This window comes from Peromyscus californicus, unplaced genomic scaffold (genome assembly GCF_007827085.1).
Source record: "Peromyscus californicus insignis strain IS unplaced genomic scaffold, ASM782708v3 Scaffold_4__1_contigs__length_199733344, whole genome shotgun sequence".
Classification (NCBI taxonomy): Eukaryota; Metazoa; Chordata; class Mammalia; order Rodentia; family Cricetidae; genus Peromyscus; species Peromyscus californicus.
In genome coordinates, this window is record NW_026294562.1 from 183,490,747 (window position 1) to 183,509,428 (window position 18,682).

At 54.6% G+C, this 18,682-nt stretch overlaps 2 protein-coding genes across 4 annotated transcripts; one reads left to right on the top strand and one right to left on the bottom strand.

Annotated features, from left to right (window-relative positions):
• Positions 1-1,219: 1,219 nt before the first annotated feature.
• Znf784 (zinc finger protein 784) lies at positions 1,220-4,902 on the top strand. The gene is made up of 2 exons (XM_052761372.1): positions 1,220-1,388; positions 3,067-4,902. Exons 1-2 carry the CDS (start codon positions 1,311-1,313, stop codon positions 3,961-3,963), a joined length of 975 nt encoding a protein of 324 aa, XP_052617332.1. The 5' UTR covers positions 1,220-1,310; the 3' UTR covers positions 3,964-4,902.
• Positions 4,903-7,170: 2,268 nt separating this feature from the next.
• Znf865 (zinc finger protein 865) lies at positions 7,171-18,072 on the bottom strand. 3 transcript variants are annotated; one of them, XM_052763214.1, is made up of 3 exons: positions 17,974-18,019; positions 11,907-11,981; positions 7,171-10,796 (listed from the first exon to the last, which is right to left on the bottom strand). In XM_052763214.1, exons 2-3 carry the CDS (start codon positions 11,937-11,939, stop codon positions 7,593-7,595), a joined length of 3,237 nt encoding a protein of 1,078 aa, XP_052619174.1. In that variant the 5' UTR covers positions 11,940-11,981; positions 17,974-18,019; the 3' UTR covers positions 7,171-7,592. The 3 variants fall into 3 exon arrangements, with proteins under 3 accessions (XP_052619174.1, XP_052619175.1, XP_052619173.1); XM_052763215.1 differs by lacking the exon at positions 11,907-11,981 and having other exon boundaries at positions 17,974-18,072; XM_052763213.1 differs by lacking the exon at positions 11,907-11,981 and having other exon boundaries at positions 7,171-11,186; positions 17,974-17,989.
• Between the last annotated feature and the right edge of the window lie 610 nt (positions 18,073-18,682).

Consider the following 18,682-nt stretch of genomic DNA (forward strand, 5'->3'; position numbering starts at 1 on the left):
AGACCAGAAGATAGTATCAGATACCCTGGAATTGGAATCACAGGCAGTTGTGAACGAGCTGATGTAGATGCTGGGAATCAAACCCTGGTCCTGTGCAAGAATAGCCGGTGGTCTTTCCACACCACCTACCCCCAGGACCTGGCTCTTACGTTCTTTTCGTCCCCTTGTGGTGGTTTGAATAGGAATGTAATCACAGTACCAGAAAGATCAAGAGTTCAAGGCGAGGGCTGGAGAGGAAACTCAGCAGTTAAAGCATTTGTTGCTCTTGCAGAGGACCCCCCAGTTTGGTTCCCAGCACCCACAGCTAACAACCATCTGTAACTTCCAGAGGCTATGACAACCTCTCTGGCCTCCGTGGGCACTGCAGACATGTGGTGCACAGACATACATGCAAGCAGAGCACCCATACCCATTAAAAAAAAAAAAGTGAATCTTTAAAAATCAAAATAGAGTTCAAGGCCAGCCTCGACTATATATAGTAAGTTTGAGGCTAGCTCTCACGGTATGCGGTCTTGTCAGTAGGAGGGAACAAGGATGAGCGGGAAGAAAAGGAGGAGGAGGAGGAGTTGGCCATAAAAATGTCGCGACTTATCCAAAGTCACAAAGTCAGACCCCGACTGAGTCGAGCGCTCAGAAAAGCCCTGTCCTTGGTGCTGCTGAAACTTTTTGACCTCTTTTCTCCTAAACATCACAGTAACTAGCAGGGATTTGCTTCTTTCTGGAAGCTCCTGCACTGCCGCTCACCGAGTCTCTTTCTTGACACAGACTTTTGCAAAACCTTCCATTCATAAACTGCGCCGCTCTGTCTCCTGAACCATAAATGGATAGTAAACTCAGAAACGTTTTCTGTAACATAAAACAAAGCTTCTTCTGTGCCTTGAGGTTCAGATAAGCAAACTCCGGGCTCGGCCAGTTATGGTTTTAAAAAAAGGGACTCGTAGTAGGGCCAAGCATAATGGCTCAGAGGCGAGCGGATCTCCGTGAGTTCGAGGCTAGCTTGGTCTACAAAGAGAGTTCGAGGCCAGCTCGGTCTACACAGTGAGAACCTGCCTAAACAATAATTTTTAAAAAAGGGAAGGGAACGACGTCGGAATTCGTCTCCAGGATCTGGCCGACCTCCCAGCTAGGAGCTCAGTCTGTCCTCCTGGAGGACTGACAGGCTTTCTGCGGCGCCCCGCCGTGGCCCCACCCATCTACCCACTATGGCCCCGCCCCTCGCCGCCCTGCCGCGCGCTTGCGCAGCACCGCCAGCCGGGGCCCCGCCCCTCGCGGAGCGATCATTGGCCTCAGGGACAGGGTTTAGCTACAAGATGGCCGCCGCGCGCCCGGACCCCCCGATTCCGAGCTCACCGACCCGGGAGTCGCCATCCCCGGAGCCGTCGGACCTGGTGCGGGCGACGAAGGGGTCTGGGCCGGGTGTTCACGGCGAAGGAGGTCGCAGGACAGGGGGCGGGGCCTAGGGGGACTGGGCGGGGGTATGGTAACACTCCGGGGGCGGGGCTTAGGGGGGAGCCTATGGGGAATGAGGAGCGGGGCCTGGTGGAGGCGGGGCCTGGAGACAGGTTGTGTTGAGGGCAGGGTTAGGTCCTGCCAGAGGACCAGGGAGTTGATTTGCATAGAGAGGGGTGGAGTCTTAAGAGGGGCGGGCCGTCTGGGAAATTATAGGGCTAGTGGATGGTGGGGAAGGTGACCTCAAATGGGGGTTATAATCCGGTCACCATGTTGGGGTGGCATGTGACAATACAAGGACTGCCTTATGAATGCCCAAGGGAGGATTTTGGAGGAGAAATGGATGTGCCAGGTGACTTTGGAACCTCTAACTCGTGACTGGAGAGTAACTCAGAATATTCAACAAACACGTACTGAGTTTCAGGGGACCAAAACAGACAGAGGTTGCGTCCTCTTGCAGCTTGCTGTCTTGTGAGGAGGAGTGATAATAAGCATAATTCATTGTAATATCTTCTATAAGGGAAATAAAAAGTAAACTGATAGAGCGGGGGTGGGGCGAGCTAAATTTAGACGGCAGAAGTCAGCTGGGTGACGGCTTATATTTCCACGGCTGTCAGTGAGATAAGCGGGATCCAGATCGTGGTGGATATTATAGGGACGACACAGGGTTTTAAGTGCTGTGTGGAGTGGCAAAAGGCATGACCTCATTTACAGTTTGCAAAGTCCATTCGGGGTGCTCTAGCGAGGTGGGTAATGAGGGGCAGAAGAAGTAGGAACAGGGATTCCCTTGGAGTGGTGGTTTTCAGTTGTAAGGGCAAGAAACTATGAGGCTTTTAACTAGCATAGAGGAGAGGCACCTCTGTGTCTGTGGTATATTTTGGGCAGGAAAAGGAAATGCCAACTGGATACAGCAAGAATTCTGGATCATGGATAACAGGGTCAAGAAACCAATGGCCGGGTCTGGAGAGATGGCTTAGCAGTTAAAAGCACTAGCTGCTCTTTTAGAGGTTCAGTTCCCAGCATCCACATGGAGGCTCACAACCAACTTCACTTCTAGGGGATCTGGCCCTCACTTCGGCACTCCATAGGCATTGTACATGTGTAGTGAACGCAGGCACTTACACATACACATAAAAAGAAAAACTCAGGCCTGATGGTACATGCCTTTAGTCTCAGCACTTGGGAGGCAGAGGCAGGCAGATCTCTGTGAGTTCTAGACCAGCCTGGTTTACACAGCAAGTACCAGGCCAGTTAAGACTATATAGTGAAACTCTTGTCTCAAAATAAGTAAATAATAAATCATTTAAAAAACAAGGATCCAGTGGACTTCAGAGGATCAAATATTTTATTTAAAATTTTATTCATGTATTTGAGGGTAGAGTGTGCATGTGTGCCATAGCACAGACATGTGGAGGTCAGAGGGCAACTTGGGAGAGTCAGTTCTGTCTTTCTACCCTGCGGGTCTCAGGGATCCTACTCAGTTCGTTAGCTTTGGCAAGTGTCTACCCAGTGAGCCGTCTCCCCAGCCCGGGCAAGTGTTTTAGCAAGTGGAGGCATATTGAAGAATGCTCTCCCAGCAAGACCTCCACACAGCCTCCCGTTTCTTCTGCTCTCCAGGTCCTGGTGCCTGATGGTGGTTACTCTGCCACTCCCCCAAGTGACCTCATCGAGATCCAGGTGGTAAAAGTTACAGATACTACATCGGTACCTGAGCCCCCAGATCCGGGATCTTTTCACTGTGCCCTGTGTCCCGCGGCCTTCCACCTGGTCTCAGAGCTGCTGTTTCACGAACATGGCCACCTGGCAGGCGTGGAGGGGGTTGGGCAGGGTGGGGACCCAAGCCGTTGTCACGTGTGTGGCCACAGCTGTCCAGGTCCTGCTAGCCTGCGTGCCCACTACAGCTTGCATACGGGAGAGCGGCCTTACCGCTGCCCACTCTGCCCACGGGCGTTTAAGGCCTTGGCACCTCTGCTCCGGCACCAGCACCGACACGGGGTGGAGCCGGGCAACTCTCGGAGGCTTCCACCTACAGCATCAACTGGACAGCCAAACCCAAGGGTGGCACAGGAGAGGTCGGAGGTGGTGATGGCCGCAGCAGCTGCAGGGGCCGCGGTAGGCAAGCCTTTCGCCTGCAGGTTCTGTACCAAGCCCTTCCGCCGCTCCTCAGACATGCGAGACCACGAGCGTGTGCACACGGGGGAGCGTCCCTACCACTGCGGCATCTGTGGCAAGGGCTTCACACAGTCCTCTGTGCTGAGCGGTCACGCCCGTATCCACACTGGCGAGCGCCCCTTCCGCTGCACGCTCTGCGACCGCACTTTCAATAACTCCTCAAACTTTCGCAAACACCAGCGCACCCATTTCCACGGGCCAGGGCCTGGGGTGGGAGAGTCTGGAGGCCAACTGAGACCAACTTCGGTGGCCCAGGAATCAGGGAGTAAGCGTGGGACAGAGAACACTACCGAAGAAGGGCTCGGAGAGACTGTGAAGGTGAATGTGGAGGTTGACCAGTAGGCTGGGGAGTAGGAAGCATGTCATAGGGGAAGTGGATGGACTAATAGAGGCAAAAGCCAAGGAGAAATAATAAGCAGCTGGGATTGGAGAGCTGAGAAGCCAGCAGGTTCTGGTCTCCGAGAAACCCGCACTACACTTGAGACTCAGGAAAGAGGTACCTGCAATTCTATAGATGTCTAGCTACATGTGAAAATACAGAGACAGCTGAGCATGGCCCATTCCTGTAAGACCAGTATTCTGGATGCTGAGGCAGAAGGATTGTGAGGTCCAGACCAGCCCAGGCTGCAAAGCAAGACTTTATCCACCACCACCTCTGGTCCAATCCTGGACTACCTCTGGACCATGTAGGGGCTGCCCTAAGATGAACTAGTATGAAATATTTAGCCTACCTCAACTGGATTGCACTGGTCCTTGGATGTCTACCCTCCCTGGGCAGAAGATGCCCACCAGGCCATCTCTAAAGAAATACTGGGATGCCTTCTCCCTCAAAACCAGAGTACCTAAACCACAGTTGGGAATCCATAAATCTCTAGGATGTGAGCCTGCCCATAGAGATTAACTCTAAGCTCTGTTCACCTCTCCATCCTACCCCATAGTGGTCTCTCCTTAGCCTACCAGACTCTTCTGGAAGCAACTGAGAGCACACACTGCAAGCAAGCAATCACCTGGTACCCCTTTAAGCTTTAGGCGCAGAGCCTGTGGTCTCCCATGTCTACAAAGAAGTTTCCGATTTCTCTATTTTCCTCCGCTGTGAGGTAGATAGCTTCCTGCTTAGTCCTGGGCAATTCAGAGGAAGGGTTGGCTGATGACAACCTTGGTGTAGAGTAAGAGAAGACATTGATGTAAGGGGCTAAAAGGACTCCGGAGCTGGAGTTTGGGGTAGGATGGGGACTTCTAGTCTGTTCCTATTAAAAGACTTTCTGAAATGCTTCTCTGTCAGTCTTGTATTCCAGTTCTCTGGGTACCTTGCTCTGCCTCGGTTTTCTTCTATCTGGAATGGGGAGGGACTAGGCTTTGGCTGTGTGGCTGTGTTGTAAGAAGTTTTGTGCCATGAAGGAATGTTGGAGATTGTGCACTTACTCAGATGAGTCCTTCATTTTCTCATGGAGAAAATGTGTTGCTAGATCAGTCCTTGTTCATCCAGCATCCCCAAGAGATGACCTTCAGATGATGCATAATAAAACTCACCATTTCCTCTAAAGAAAGGAACTGCTTCCTGTCTCCCTGGCCCCTAGCTGAAGCTAGAAACATACACAGGTTCCTTAAGCCCACTTCGTCCCTAGCCTTATTTCTGATCAGTCTCCCATAATGAGCAGTTAAGCACTTCTTTTCTTCATCTGTTCTTGTAGAACCTGCCAACAGTGGCCTCATGTCTGGATGCCCACAGCAGTGTGTCAGGTCCTGCCTTCTTCCCTGTCTCACATGGAGTCTTGCCGCTAAAGAGAAACTCCCTGTTGCTTTCAGAAGGGACCACCAACACATCGGCACTGTGGATAAGTGGCCAGTTCAGGAAAAGGGGAAATATAGCAACTGATACTCAGGCTCAGTGTTCTGATTCAACAAGATGGGGGGGGGGGGGGCTGGGCGCTAATGAAGTTTGTATGCTCTATCAAAAGAGGGCAGTGGGGCTGGGGTGCAGTTCAGCTGCTAAACTGCTTGCCTAGCATGCAGGATATCCTGGGTTCAATCTCCAGCACCACAGAAACCAGGCGTAACAGCACATGCCCATCTTCCCAGCACTCCGGAAGTGGAAGCAGGCAGATCAGAAGTTTATAGTCACAGGGAAGAGTCTCATGAGGCCCTATTCCTCTCGGAGGAGCTATAGGCAGTTAATGGTTGTCTAGGGAAGGGGGGGTCATAGTCCTCAATGGTGTAGCTATTGGTAAGCTGCCCCTGCTTGGGTAAATAAGCCATCCAACTCATGTTTATGCAAGCAACCATGACTAAACACAATGGGTCACCAAGAGAATAAAAGACACGCAAGTAGAGGAGCCTGTTGGGAAGAAAGGGTTCATCAGGAGGTTGAGAGGGATGAGAGCATAGTGGCGGCTTTATAGGTACAACCAAAGTTGTGTGTGTGTGTGTGTGTGTGTGTGTGTGTGTGTGTGTGTGTGTACACACATACACATAGATGTATAAAATTGAGAACAAAAATAAAATATAAAGTTTGGGCCAAAGGGATGGCTCAGCAGTTAAGAGGACTAACTGCTCTTCCAGAGGATCAGGGTTTGAATCCCAGGACCCACATGGTAGCTCACAACCACCTGTGACTCTAGGGCCAGAGGCTCCAAAGGTCTCTGTTGGCCTCCATGGGCACCAGGCGGCCACAAACATACGTTCAGGCAGAATAACCATACACATATTTTTTTAAATAAAAATAAAAGGCTAAATACAAAAAGAAAGTTCAAGATTAGCCAGCGGTAGTGATGTACATTTTTTTTTTTTTTTTTTGGTTTTTTGAGACAGGATTTCTCTGTGTAGCTTTGTGCCTTTCCTGGAGCTCACTTGGTAGCCCAGGCTGGCCTCGAACTCACAGAGATTCGCCTGGCTCTGCCTCCCGAGTGCTGGGATTAAAGGCGTGCGCCACCACCGCCCGGCCGTGATGTACACTTTTAATGTCAGTACCAGGGAGGTAGAGGCAGGGGGATTTCTGTAAGTTCAAGGCCAGTCTGGTCTATGCAAAGAGTCTCAACCAAGGGTTACACAGACAGACCGTCTCAAAAAAAAAGAAAAAGAAAAAAATCAAGGCTAGTCTTACCTCAGCAGCAAGTCCATAGCCAGCCTAGAATACATGAGATCCTGTCTCCAGAAAGTCTGTAGACTGTGGTAAGTTCCACAGGTGTGCTCTCTCAGCCTACTGGAGTGTGAATGTCATGTCCAATCAATTCACGTTTCCCTAGTACCCAGGTCAGGACTTAGCAGACAGGAGGCTTCAGGTCACAGCGGTTGAGAGCATCGTGGAGGGGAGTCTTGAAATCTCAAGTCAGTTCCTGAGAGATCGACTTACCTGTCTCACTGCTCTCCACTTGCCCAGTTCATAGGCTAATGCCGGGGACATGGCAAATCCTCACTCAACCCAGGTGAAGAGACTGTGAGGTGGTGCGTGTCCATCTAGTCATCAGAATCCCCCAGGAACAGCAAGGACAGACCCCAGCGGCCCTGTTGATACGATTTATTGTTCTCTGCTCTGTACAAGCCGCGTCTTTCCCCCCACCCCCCAATCCAAGAGCACCCAGACCCCCACCTGTGCCCTCCCAACTCTGTTCACAGTCCACTGTCCAGCCAGATCCCAAAGGAAGTGGAGACGGTGAGTAGTTCAGACCCGTCTCCACCACAGAGTTCACTGGAGCCAAAATGCTGCTAGGTAGCCGATGAGGTTTACAAAAGAAGGCTGGACGGAGGATCAAGTTCAGTGTGTGACGGACGAGGAAGGAAGGGCCAGAATGGCCTGGGATTGGAGCGATTTAATCTTCAGTTTATAGGGCACGGGATCGGGAGGAAGCTAGACCATCTGTAGTTTTTTCGAATGGGTAACAGTGAGGAGGGTGGGGAGAGTCTGACCAGCAGTCCCAGAAGGGGAGAGTCCCGAAGGGAACGTCTGATTGTAGTGGCACACTGAAACCTCCCGGTCAGGGATCCTTCCCGGCCAAGGCGTTTCCCCCTGTTCCGGGTCCCCCAAGACCCTCAGCCTTGTGCACCAGGCGATGTTTTTTCAGACCGTAGGTGTTGGCGAAGCCCTCACCGCAGGAGGAGCAGCGGAAGGGCCTGCCGCCCTGATGGGCGGCCAAGTGCTTCCGGAAGTAGCCAGGATCCTTGAAGGCCTTGAGACAGGCGGGGCAGCGCAGCTCGGGCCGTGGGGGCTCGTGGGCACGCTGGTGGCGCAATACAGAGCTCAGGTAGAAGAAGCCCTTGCCGCAGTGCTCGCAACGGTAGGCGCGCTCGCCCAGGTGCAGCCGCTGATGCTCCAGCAGGTTGGAGCGGTAGCGGAAGGTCTTGCCGCAGGCGCCACAGCGCTGAGGCCGGGCCACGGCGTGCAGACGCCGGTGCTCGGCCAGGCTGGAGGACTGCGCGAAGCGCTTGGCGCACACTCCGCACTTGAAAGCGCGCTCGCCGGTGTGCACTACTCGGTGCTGCCGCAGGTACCAGGAACGCAGGAAGCCTCTGCCGCACACGCCGCACCGGTAGGGCCGCTGCTCTGTGTGACAGCGCTGGTGGCGCATCAGCAGGGCCGCCTCCCAGAAGCGCTTCCCGCACACCGGGCAGCGGAAGCCTCGCTTCTGCCGGTGGCTTCGGCGGTGCAGGAGCAGGTCGTACGCGCCCGCAAAGCTCTGGCCGCAGAGGCCGCAACCCAGGGTCCGGCGCACCAGGTGCACATACTTGTGAGTCACCAGGCCCAGGAAATGCTTGAAGCTTTGGCCGCACGTGGCACAGCTGAAGCGCTCGGCGCCTGACGTGGCCCCGCCACCCCCTCCGGTCACCGTCGTCCCACCCGAATCCTCGCTGCCCCCAGACACGCCGGCCAGCGCTGCCACAGCCGCCCCCACCTCTCCGGCCAGTCCGTTGTCCAGCACGCTGGATGCGTCGGTGCCGCCGCTGGAGCCATCGGCGGACTGAGGGCCACTGGGTGTTGGCGGGAGAAGACGCTCCGGGGCAGCCTGGTGGACCAGCTTGTGCCACATGAGGTTCTCGATGAAGCCGAAGGTCTTGCCGCAGGCGTCACAGCCGTATGGCTTCTCGGACATGTGGGCTTCCTTGTGGCTCATGACATGAAAGAGATCCGGGAAATGCTCCCCACAGTCTGAGCAGGCGTAGCTCAGGCCGTCGGCGGGCCCACCTGAAGTGCCCGCAGCCCCGGGTCCACAGGCCCCCGTGGCCCCCTGGCCCGTGGCGAGGCCCGTGGCTCCGGCCAGGGCGCAGGGCAGCTGGAGCCGGTGCACTTGGCGATGGCGCGTGAGGCTCTGCGGGTAGCCGAAGACCTTGCCGCACAGCTCGCACTTGTAGGGCCGCTCCCGGGTGTGCACCACGTGGTGCTTGCTCAAGTGGAAGGATTCACGGAAGCGCTTCCCGCACACTGGGCACTGGTGGGGCTTCTCCCCGGTGTGGATGCGCTCGTGGCGCTTCAGGGTCTCGCGGCGTCCGAACGCCCGCCCGCAGATGCCGCAGCAGAACGTCTTGCCTGGGACGCCTGTGCCCGCGCCGCCAGGCCCACCGTTCCCGGCACCCCCGAGCAGCAGCGGATGCGCGCTGAGAAGTGGGACAGGCACCGCACCATACACCACAGCCGCTGCAGCAGCCGTGGCTTTCTCGTCGGTGGTGGTTGGGTCCGCGGGCAGGAGGTAGGGGCCCGGGGGGAAGGTGGGGGGCGGCTGCGGGACTGCGGCCGCCCCGTCCTTGGCCGGCTCGGTGGCCACAGGCGGCGCGTGGGCAGCCTTGTGCCGCAGCAGGCTCTGCGGGGCCGAGTAGGTCTTCCCGCACAGGTCGCACGGGTACACCGGCCGCGGGGCCCCCGCCCCTGCATGGGCCGCCTGGTGCTTGAGGAGGTAGGAGGCATCGCGGAAGGCCTTGCCGCAGATGCCACAGGGCAGGCGCAGCAGGTCGGCCGAGTGCGTTTTCACGTGCCGCTTGAGGCTCTCCCTCCGGTTGAAGCTTTTGCTGCACACAGAGCAGGAGAAGGGCTTCTCACCCGTGTGGATGATCTGGTGCTGGTGGAGGTGGCTGGGCTTCTTGAAGACCTTCCAGCAGAGGGGGCAGGCAAATGGGCCCTCCCCGCCAGTAGTGGTGGGGGGAGGAGGCATGGCCACCCCGGGTGGGGCGGCCGGGGTGGCATTCCCATCCGTGGAGGTGGCAGGCGCTGCAGGTGTGGCTGAGGGGCCCGAGGACACTGCGGCAGGGGCAGAGGCGGCTGTGGCACTGGCTGTGGGTACCGGTAGGCCCAGAGAAGGAAGAGGGGGCCCAGGCTGTGGCGGACCCCCAGCAGTTGGCGGCACATCCTTGTGGCAGCGTCGGTGGCGTATGAGACTGGAGACGTGGTTGTAGGTGCGGCCACAGACACCGCATTCGTATGGCCGCTCCCCGGAGTGCACCAGCATGTGCTGCACCAGATGCGAGGACTGTTTGAAGGACTTCTGGCACACGCCGCACGGGAAGCGACGCTCCATCAGGTACTTTAGCCTTCGGAAGTAACCCTTGTCGTCCTTGGCTGGGTCGCAGGCCGCCCCTACGGTGGGCCCAGGTGGGGTCTGCGTGGGTGTGGGAAGTGGCCCAGGGGTCCCGGTGGGAGTGCCCAGACCTGATGGCACCCCCGGCCCAGGCGTGGGCCCTCCTCGTTTCAGGTTTCCGAACAGGTGCTGGTGCCCAGAGAGGTCGACAATTCCCCATTGCGGGGCAGGGAAGGCAGCATCAAAGAGCGGAGGGGGTGGCGCCCCGAAGGTGGGCGGCAATGGCGGATCCAGCTTCTTGGCTTGGGAAGAGGATGAAGAAGATGAAGATGAGGAAGATGAGGAGGAAGATGATGACGAGGAGGATGAGGAAGGAGCCTCCGCCTTGGGTTTGAAACTGGACTGGGGTGGGTAGTCATATTGGGGCGGAGGAGGCTGGGGTGGGGGCTGGGGCGGGGGCCCCGGGGTGCAGGGCAGGGCCGCCACTGCTTTGGCATGCTCCCCGTACAGCTCCATGGGCTCAAAGCGCTGGTGGTTGAGGAATTCCAGGAAGTCAAAGGGGTAACTCTGGAAGTGGACCCCGTCCTCGCCCCCGATGCCGCTGCTCCCGCCACCCCCGGCACCGCTGCCTGCCTGGTTTGCCTCCATCTCTGGCCGGTGGAGAGAAGGGAGAGCCTGTGAAGAAGAGGATGGGGACTGAGCAAGGGGAGCCGGTGAGTAGCAGGCAAAGGGAACTACATCCATGCTCCTGCACCAGCGCCCTCCTCTTGGCTCACCTGACATTCTGTCCATACATCAGTTTTCCTCTTACCTGTGTGGACCCACGGTCATTCCTAGCCTCCTCCCAACCTTATCTCCATCTTTTCCTGGACCTTCACACACCTCCCTATCCATCCTCAGACTGTCTTTTCCACGCACCTGCTTTCTCCCAGAACCTTGGTGGTGGTGGTGGTGGTGGTATGTGTGTGGCGGGGAGGGGTTCAAACCCTCTCCTGCTCTAGACTGAGTCTCCCTCCACTCCGTCTGCATACTTTCCTCTGGTCTCAATCCTCTCAGGTTTTGCCACTATAACATGAGGATAAGAACAGCACCCAGCTGAGTGGTTAAAACAGTGGCTTTGGGAACCAAAATGGCAGCTTCAAACATAAGCCCTTTCTTTTTAGCTGTTTTGAGACAGGGTTTCTCTGTGTAGCTCTGGCTGTCCTAGAAATCACTCTGTAGACCAGGCTGGCCTCAAACTCAGAGATAAGTCTGCCTCTGCCTCCTGAGGGCTGGGATTAAAGGCGTGCGCCACCACTGCCTCCCGCCCCCCTTCTAGCTGTGTGACCATGGGCAGATGACTGACCCTCTGCCTCCACAACCACCGTGACTAAGGGCAATCCAAGCACTCAGGAGGCTGAGAGTGCTCCAAGTTTGAGGTTACTTTGTGGTGAGGAAGGAAGGGAAGGGGGGAGGGTAGGCGAGGGTTAGGGCAAGCAGGATTTATCAAGCACAGGGCTGTTGTAAAGATCCAACATTTTAATATTAACATGTGGAAGGCTCCTCCAGGCACCTGGTAAGCACTCAGTATATGGTATTGTCTTCTATTAGTTGATAGCATCTAGTCCAATAGCAGAAATGGGAAGTCAAGAAAACTGGGGGAGAGCTCAACACTGGGAGAGAGGGGATAGTCTGACTGCAACGTAGAAAGGAAAATCCACTAGCCTAGGACAAGTCAGTCACAACAGAGTGCCTGCATTCCTGGAGGCGGCAGCTAGCTCAAAGCTGTGGGACACATGCACAGACCTGGGTTCTGATCTGATCTCTGCTGGGATCCATGCTTTCTCCACATTAAAATGGGCCGGACCTCTACACGGGAATCTGAGAATGAAATGCAACATCCATCAGCAGTGTGCATTCCAGCCCTGTGCTGTGTGTGTGCCAACGATGATGACATCACACACCTGGGCAGACCTAGACTCCTGTCCTTCGACTGGGGTTTCTCTTAGCCCCTCCTGGCAGGCAGGCAGGCAGGCAGGCAGGCACGCACTTTCTTGCACCACCTTTACAGTGTGTTTCCCATTCCTGATGTTGGTCTGCCCTCTCTCCTCATTGGAACCTCAACTTCCCAGAGTTCACTTCTGTGTTCAGACACAGCAGCCCCACTGAGCTTTTGAAGAGAGGTGGGAGAAAGGCAGGTTTCTGCCCATCATCCCTTGCCCCTATAGTTCTGGCTCTGCGTCCAGTACTCACCTTCCTTACCATACTACAGTAAAAAGCTAAGGAGTCGTGGAGGAGAGGACGTCCACCCAAGGCCCAGGACCTTTATTCAGTCTGCCTGGTTGGTTCTCAGCACCCACAGGTGAAAGGTAAGTATCTCCACCCCACCGCTACACAGAATTAGATATTTTTAGTATCCAGCTCTGAGTGTTCTTGGACATGATTCAACATCCCATGCCCTTTACACCCCCTCCATTTAATCTAAGCTCCAGAAGGACCAAAGGCATAGCAACCAGAAGAGTGCATGCAGAACCTAAGTGAGGGACTCAGTCACCAAGGAGGAGGGCACAGAGCATAAGGATGCAGGAAGGAGATTTAGAGTGCTGTGGGAGGGGGCAGGGACGTGTGCTGGAAAAACAGACACCGGCTTTGTTTGCCTCCATGAGGACCTTAGTGACAGCCGCTGCGGCGTCTCACACAGGCTGGCCTAGCCTAGGCACTTCCACCTCTTAGCTCATCAGGCCCTTGTTACAGCCTTAGGTGGAGACACCTTTTCTCTCCACTGGACAGATGAGAACACTGGAGCACAGAGATCTAGTAAACCCCTCAAGGTCCCCAGGGCAAGTCTGCAGGAGAGCAATTGGTGTGACAGCCAGGAGAAAATCCAGACCACCGTGGGAGAGGTCTTCCCAGGAGTTGTACCCTGAACATGGAGGAAGGTGCAGGGTAGAATCATGGAAACAGGAGTCTTCTTTAGGGATGCTCTCTGGGACCTAGCAGGTGGTGTAGGGGTTACTATTCAATAGATTCTGCCAGGCATGGTGGTGCACCTCTATACTCCCAGCATTTGGGAAACGGAAGCAGGACTCAAGGCTAGCCTCGCCTACATAGTGAGTTTGAGGCCAGCCTGAGATACAGGAGACTCTGTCTCAAAGAGCAACAAACCCCATGGATTCTTGGTCTGCCTTGGGACATCCTTCCCCAGAAGTCAATGATACCCCCCCCCCGGCCCCCATCCCACTCAGGTTTCTATACTCATACTGTCACCCCTGGCCCATCCCCCGGCTGTATTCTCTTCACCACGTGCCATGCGTTTATTACTGTCTGACCTCTCAACTAAGGGACAGGGACTAAAGAGCCCGCCTGTTCCCTTTGCCACGGTGCCCTAGCGCCTACCACGGTGCATACGTGGACAAGCTGTGGGTACTTAACAAATACTTGTTGATGTTGAGCTTCAGCAACACCCAGAGCTCTCTCCTCCTCCTCTGGGAGATCCATGAAGAGACCGCGAGGGAAACTAGAGAATGTGTTGCAATGAATGAAAATGAAAACACAGCCAGGTGCCGTGGCACATGCTTGTAATCTCAGCACTTAGGAGGTAAGAGGTAGGGAGACCAGGAGTTCAAGACTAGCCTCAGCTGCACAGCATGTTCAAGGCCAGCCTGGGCTATATAGCACTCTGTCTCAGAAAATGAAAATACAACATACCAACGCTAGAGAGGGGCAGCTAAGGCAGTGCTCAAAGGGAAATGTACTGCGGTAGGTGTCTATATTGATAAACACTGGCCAGATAGTAAACAAGGGGCAAGAAAGAGGCTTCAGCGGGTGTCTGCAGAGTAAGCCGGACTGAAGTCTTCAACTGTTCCCTCTTTTAGAAATATTTATTTTATGTGTGTGTGTGCTCCCTGCACGTCTGTCTGCGCACAGCCTATATACCTGAGTGGAAGCCAGAAAAGGGTGTCAGATGCCCTGGATTTGGGTTACAGGTGTTCTGAGCCACCATGTGGGGGTTGGGTTCTCTGCAAGAGCAGCAAGGACTCCTCATAATTGTGGGCCTATCTCTCCAGCCCCAAACTGCCTCTTTTCTGAGGTGGCACATGTCAAGGAAGAGTTTATGAGACTATAATGGGAGAGCCCCCCCCCCCCCACGACACATACCAAACAGAGTTCCACATAAACACAGCCAGTTTTAACAGGGGTGAGGAGATGGTCCAGTGGATAGAGCACTTACCATGTAAGACTCAAGATCAGAGTTTGGATCCCCAAAACCCATGTAAAAGTAAAAGTTAGGTGGGCAAAACAACTCCCTGCAATCCAGCATTCAAGAAGGCAGAGATGGGGGATCCCCATGGTAAGATGTTTAGCTACACTAGCCCAACTTGTGTGCTTCAGATCGAGTGAGAGCCCTTGCTGCGATAGAGAAAGTGGAGCGGAACCAGGGAAGACACTCACCGTCAACCTCTGGCCCCTACACAACTATGTACATGTGCACATGCCACACAGAGGGGGAAAAGCTTTTAACAGGTCACATCCAGTATTTGACTCTTCTAAGTCCTCCTCCAAACAACGAGAAGGATGGGTAGAATTACTGAGTCAGAAACACTGAGGCGCAGCCAGGCGTGGTAGTGCATGCCTTTAATCCCAGCACTCTGGAGGCAGACGCAGGCTGACCTGAGTTCAAGGCCAGCCTGATTTACAGAGTGAGTTCCAGGACAGCCAGGGTTACACAGAGAAACCCTGTCTCAGAAACAAACAACCCCCCAAGAAACACTAAGGAAGAGACTTAGGGGAGAAGGTCACTGAGGGAAGAGGAGCTGAAGGAAAATAGTGTTGTTCCAGACTCCACACTCTCTTCCCCTTCAGTATTTCACTTTCCAAAATAGAAGCAGGGCCCCTCTACCACTGTACACTGAAGACATGACCTGTCCCATCCTCTCCTTCCTCCTGCCTCTTATTCACATCTCTCAGTTTGGCCAGCCACTGGTATTCACTGAATTCTAGAGTACGGCGCTTGTTGCTTTATACAGTATGTCCCATTCAATATTCCCAACATTCAGAAGGATTGCTCTCCCACTTAGCTGGGAGGATGAAGGCCAAACCATGACCCTCCTGTTGAAAACTAGTGACCCTGTCTCACTCAGTAAAACCCAAAGTCCTTCCAGTGACCCACAGAGGCCCCCATAAGCTTGCAGCTGTTCCTCCATCATGCTGGCTCCATTTCTGCTCCAGGGTCTGTGTTTCAGGACTGTTGCTTTTGCAGGCAAAATTAACTCCCCCACACTCTCCTTCCCTCATCTCCTTCCTGTCTCTGTCCAATTCCTGTCTTCTCAGTGGGGCTCTGCGTGGCCAATGCCACCTGTCCCCAACACCTACACTCCCCAGCTCCATTTCCCTCTAGATCATTCACCAGCATTGAATGCACCATATGGTCTGCTTTCCGTGTTTTTCCTGGTCTCCCTCTCTGATGCCATGTGCATGCAGAGACTTGATGCTAGGAATTATCCTCCATCTCTCTTCCACATTATTCACTGAGCAGGGTATCTCAATCGAATTCAGAGCTCACAGATATGGCTAGTCTCATTAGCCAGGCTGCTCTAGGGCTCCTATTTCTGCCTTCAGAGACTGAAATTACAGGTGGACCTCCCAACACACTGGCATTCAGATGGGTTCTGAGAATCTGAACTCTGATCCTCATGCTTTTATGGTAAGTCCTTTAACCACTAAGCCGCCTCCACAGCCCCAGAAACAAGCCTTTAAATGTTTTGTTCTTAACTCTGTTCTCAGGACCTAGGACAGTACCTAGTTTGCTAGTCACTTTAAACAAACTTTTGTTCCGTTTACTTATTGTGTGTGTACCCATGTAGAGGTCAGAGGACAACTTATGGGAGTCAGTTCTCTCCTGCCACCATATGGATCTTGGAGACTGCACTCAGGTCATCAGGCTTGGGAGCAAGAGATTTTACCTGCTGAGCCATCTCACTGGCCACTTGATAAATATTCCTGAATAAGCGAAGGGACGAGGGTAGGCAAACAGGGTGAGGAAAAAAAAAAAACACCAAAACACACAAGTCTAGCAAAATCCAAAGCTCACACTCTTAATCACTCCACCTGCAAGGTGAGGATGCTGTCAGAGCAGCCCCATGGTGGGTCACGGCAGTCTGGGACCAACCTTTCTGTTCTGTGGCTTACCTGAGGAGCAAGATGGCATGTGATAGCCCGTGTGTGGTCTTAGTAATATCCCAGCCGCTGCAACTCTGTCCTCTTATGTATTTTTATTTTGTGTGTGCTGTATGTTTGCATGTGAGGGTGTGGAGGTGGGGGTCAATGTTGTGTGGTCTCCTCAACTGCTCCCTTTCTTTCTTTGAGAGTCTTGTGTTAAGTCTGGAGCTAGCCAGTGAGCTCCAGGAATCCTCCTGTCTCCATCTCCCCAGTGCCAGGATTACAGGCATAGTGCCACTATGCCCAGTTTTTTGTTTTTTGTTTTTGTGCTGGGATTCTGAATTCAGGACCAAACACTTTACCGGTTGAACTATGTCCCCCAACCCCATGTAGCCTGATTTCTAATGTTCCCCTTCTCAACTAGCATAGCCACTCTATGTGGGCAGGAAGTTTTGCCCATTTTATTCTCTGTATGAAGTAGATGCTCATTAAACAGGTGTTGAAAGTGTTTATGAGTGAATAAGGAATGAGTGGATGCAGAAAGACTCTTAGGAGCTTGGTAGGGCTGACAAAAGCCAGGCAACTTATCCCAAGGCTCTTTGGGATCAAGCCTTCTCTTTCGATTCTGCTCTAAACTCACAGCTGCTCTTCCACACACCACTGTTACCTCTGGAATTTTGCACCAGCTATTCCCCAGATCTTTGAATGGCACGATTAAATCTTGTGTTTCAGCATTCACCTCTGGGAATAGCTCACCAGACTCTCAGAAAACCCACAGAGCAGCACTGTTTCTGGTCTGCCTCTCAACTAGGCTGCAAAGCCCTGTAAAATGAGGGTTAGTGAAGTCTCACCCCTTCACCACCTATGGGAAAGGATGTAAGCAGCGCCAGGGTCTTTCCTAAGAAATTTGGGACAATGTCATGAGACTTGGCTAAAGATGGGGGGGGGGGGGGGAGACAAGAGCTACTGATGTTCCATAAAGAAACATTCTCTGCTAACTTGCATTGTTCTGGGACAGCAGAGGCCAGGATGAGGGGAGGGAGGGAAGTGGGGCGGGAGTGTTTCATGATAACCTGATGCTCAGCGGGCAGATGTTTCTCCCCGAATGGGGGAAAGGACTCTGGAGGGAGCAGTTCCACGGAGGGGTGGATTTGAAGAGGTCTTTTTGAGGGGGCTGCTGGAAGGAGTTTTAAAAAGCACTCTTGGCATAGGCGAGAATAGAAAATATTTTTGCACAGGCGCTGGGGACGGGTTGTGTGTGGTCCGACATGGTGGGGGGCAACTCTTGTCACAAAGTACTAATGCAACACCCCCTGGAGGCAATCCTGCAGGAGATAGGGACCGAGGGCTCATGAGCAGCTTGCCCTGTAAGCAGAGCGATGCTGACGGCATGGGCAGGCTCTCCTGCAGGAAGCCGATGAGGCGCTGTGGGGAAGGAAGGGATCCGTGGGGGGCCCTGGCACTTGAGAGGTTCGTTACGAATGAGAACGCGTTGGTAGCCATCCCACGGTGACGGGGGGCGTCCATGGGGGAAGAGATCTGGAGTGATCTTGCAGGGGACTAGTGATTGGGGATCCCCCTGCCTCGGGCCCGGCAGTGAAGCACTGACGTTCTGGGGGGGAGGGGGGTGCGTCCTGGGGACTGCGGCAGGCCAGGGCGAGACCCCCCGCCCCTGAGGAACCCGGGTCCCCGGGCCGCACACCCAGTCACTCACCGGCGCTGGGGTCTCCGCCGGGAGGAGGCTGAGGAGGCGGAGGAGGTACCGCCGCTCCGGGGAGACCCGAGGGCCCAACCGGAAGTGCCGCCCCTTTCCCCCCCCCCACTCCCCACCAGCCCCGCGCCTCCTGCCCGGAAGCGGAAGTCGCGCCCGTTCCCCCGAAGAAGCGCCGGCGTGGAGGATGGCGGCGAGGGAACGGGGAAGGGAAATTACGCCGGCACAGTGTCTCTACGACACGGGAGGGGGACGGCCTGGGCCGCTTCCGGTGGGCGAACGGAGGCTGGTGCGCCTGCGCTCGCTGCGCCCGCTTCTTCTTCGGGCACCGCCCACGGCTCCAGACATCCGGTTAGGACACACCCTGGGGGCGCGGGTCTCACGCTCGAGCCCCGCCCCCTAGGCTGGGCCCCGCCCATTTCCGAACGTCTCGGTAGAGGCTGGTTCGATTCCCGTGGCTGCTCCGCCACTTAGTTTGTTCTATTCTTCCTCGTCTCCAAACCCCTACTTTTGGAATTCCACCCTCCCGCCCAGGCCACACCCACAGACCACGCCCCCTCTTAAATCCTGTCTCTCACACAAAAAACCTGTGCACCGCCTCTTGCATTTAAGAGACATCCCTTTTTTACTTTTTAATTTCTTCTTTTGAGACTTGGTCTCACACGGTGGCTCAGGGTGGCCTTGAACTCCAGTGTTGGCCATACTGGCCTCA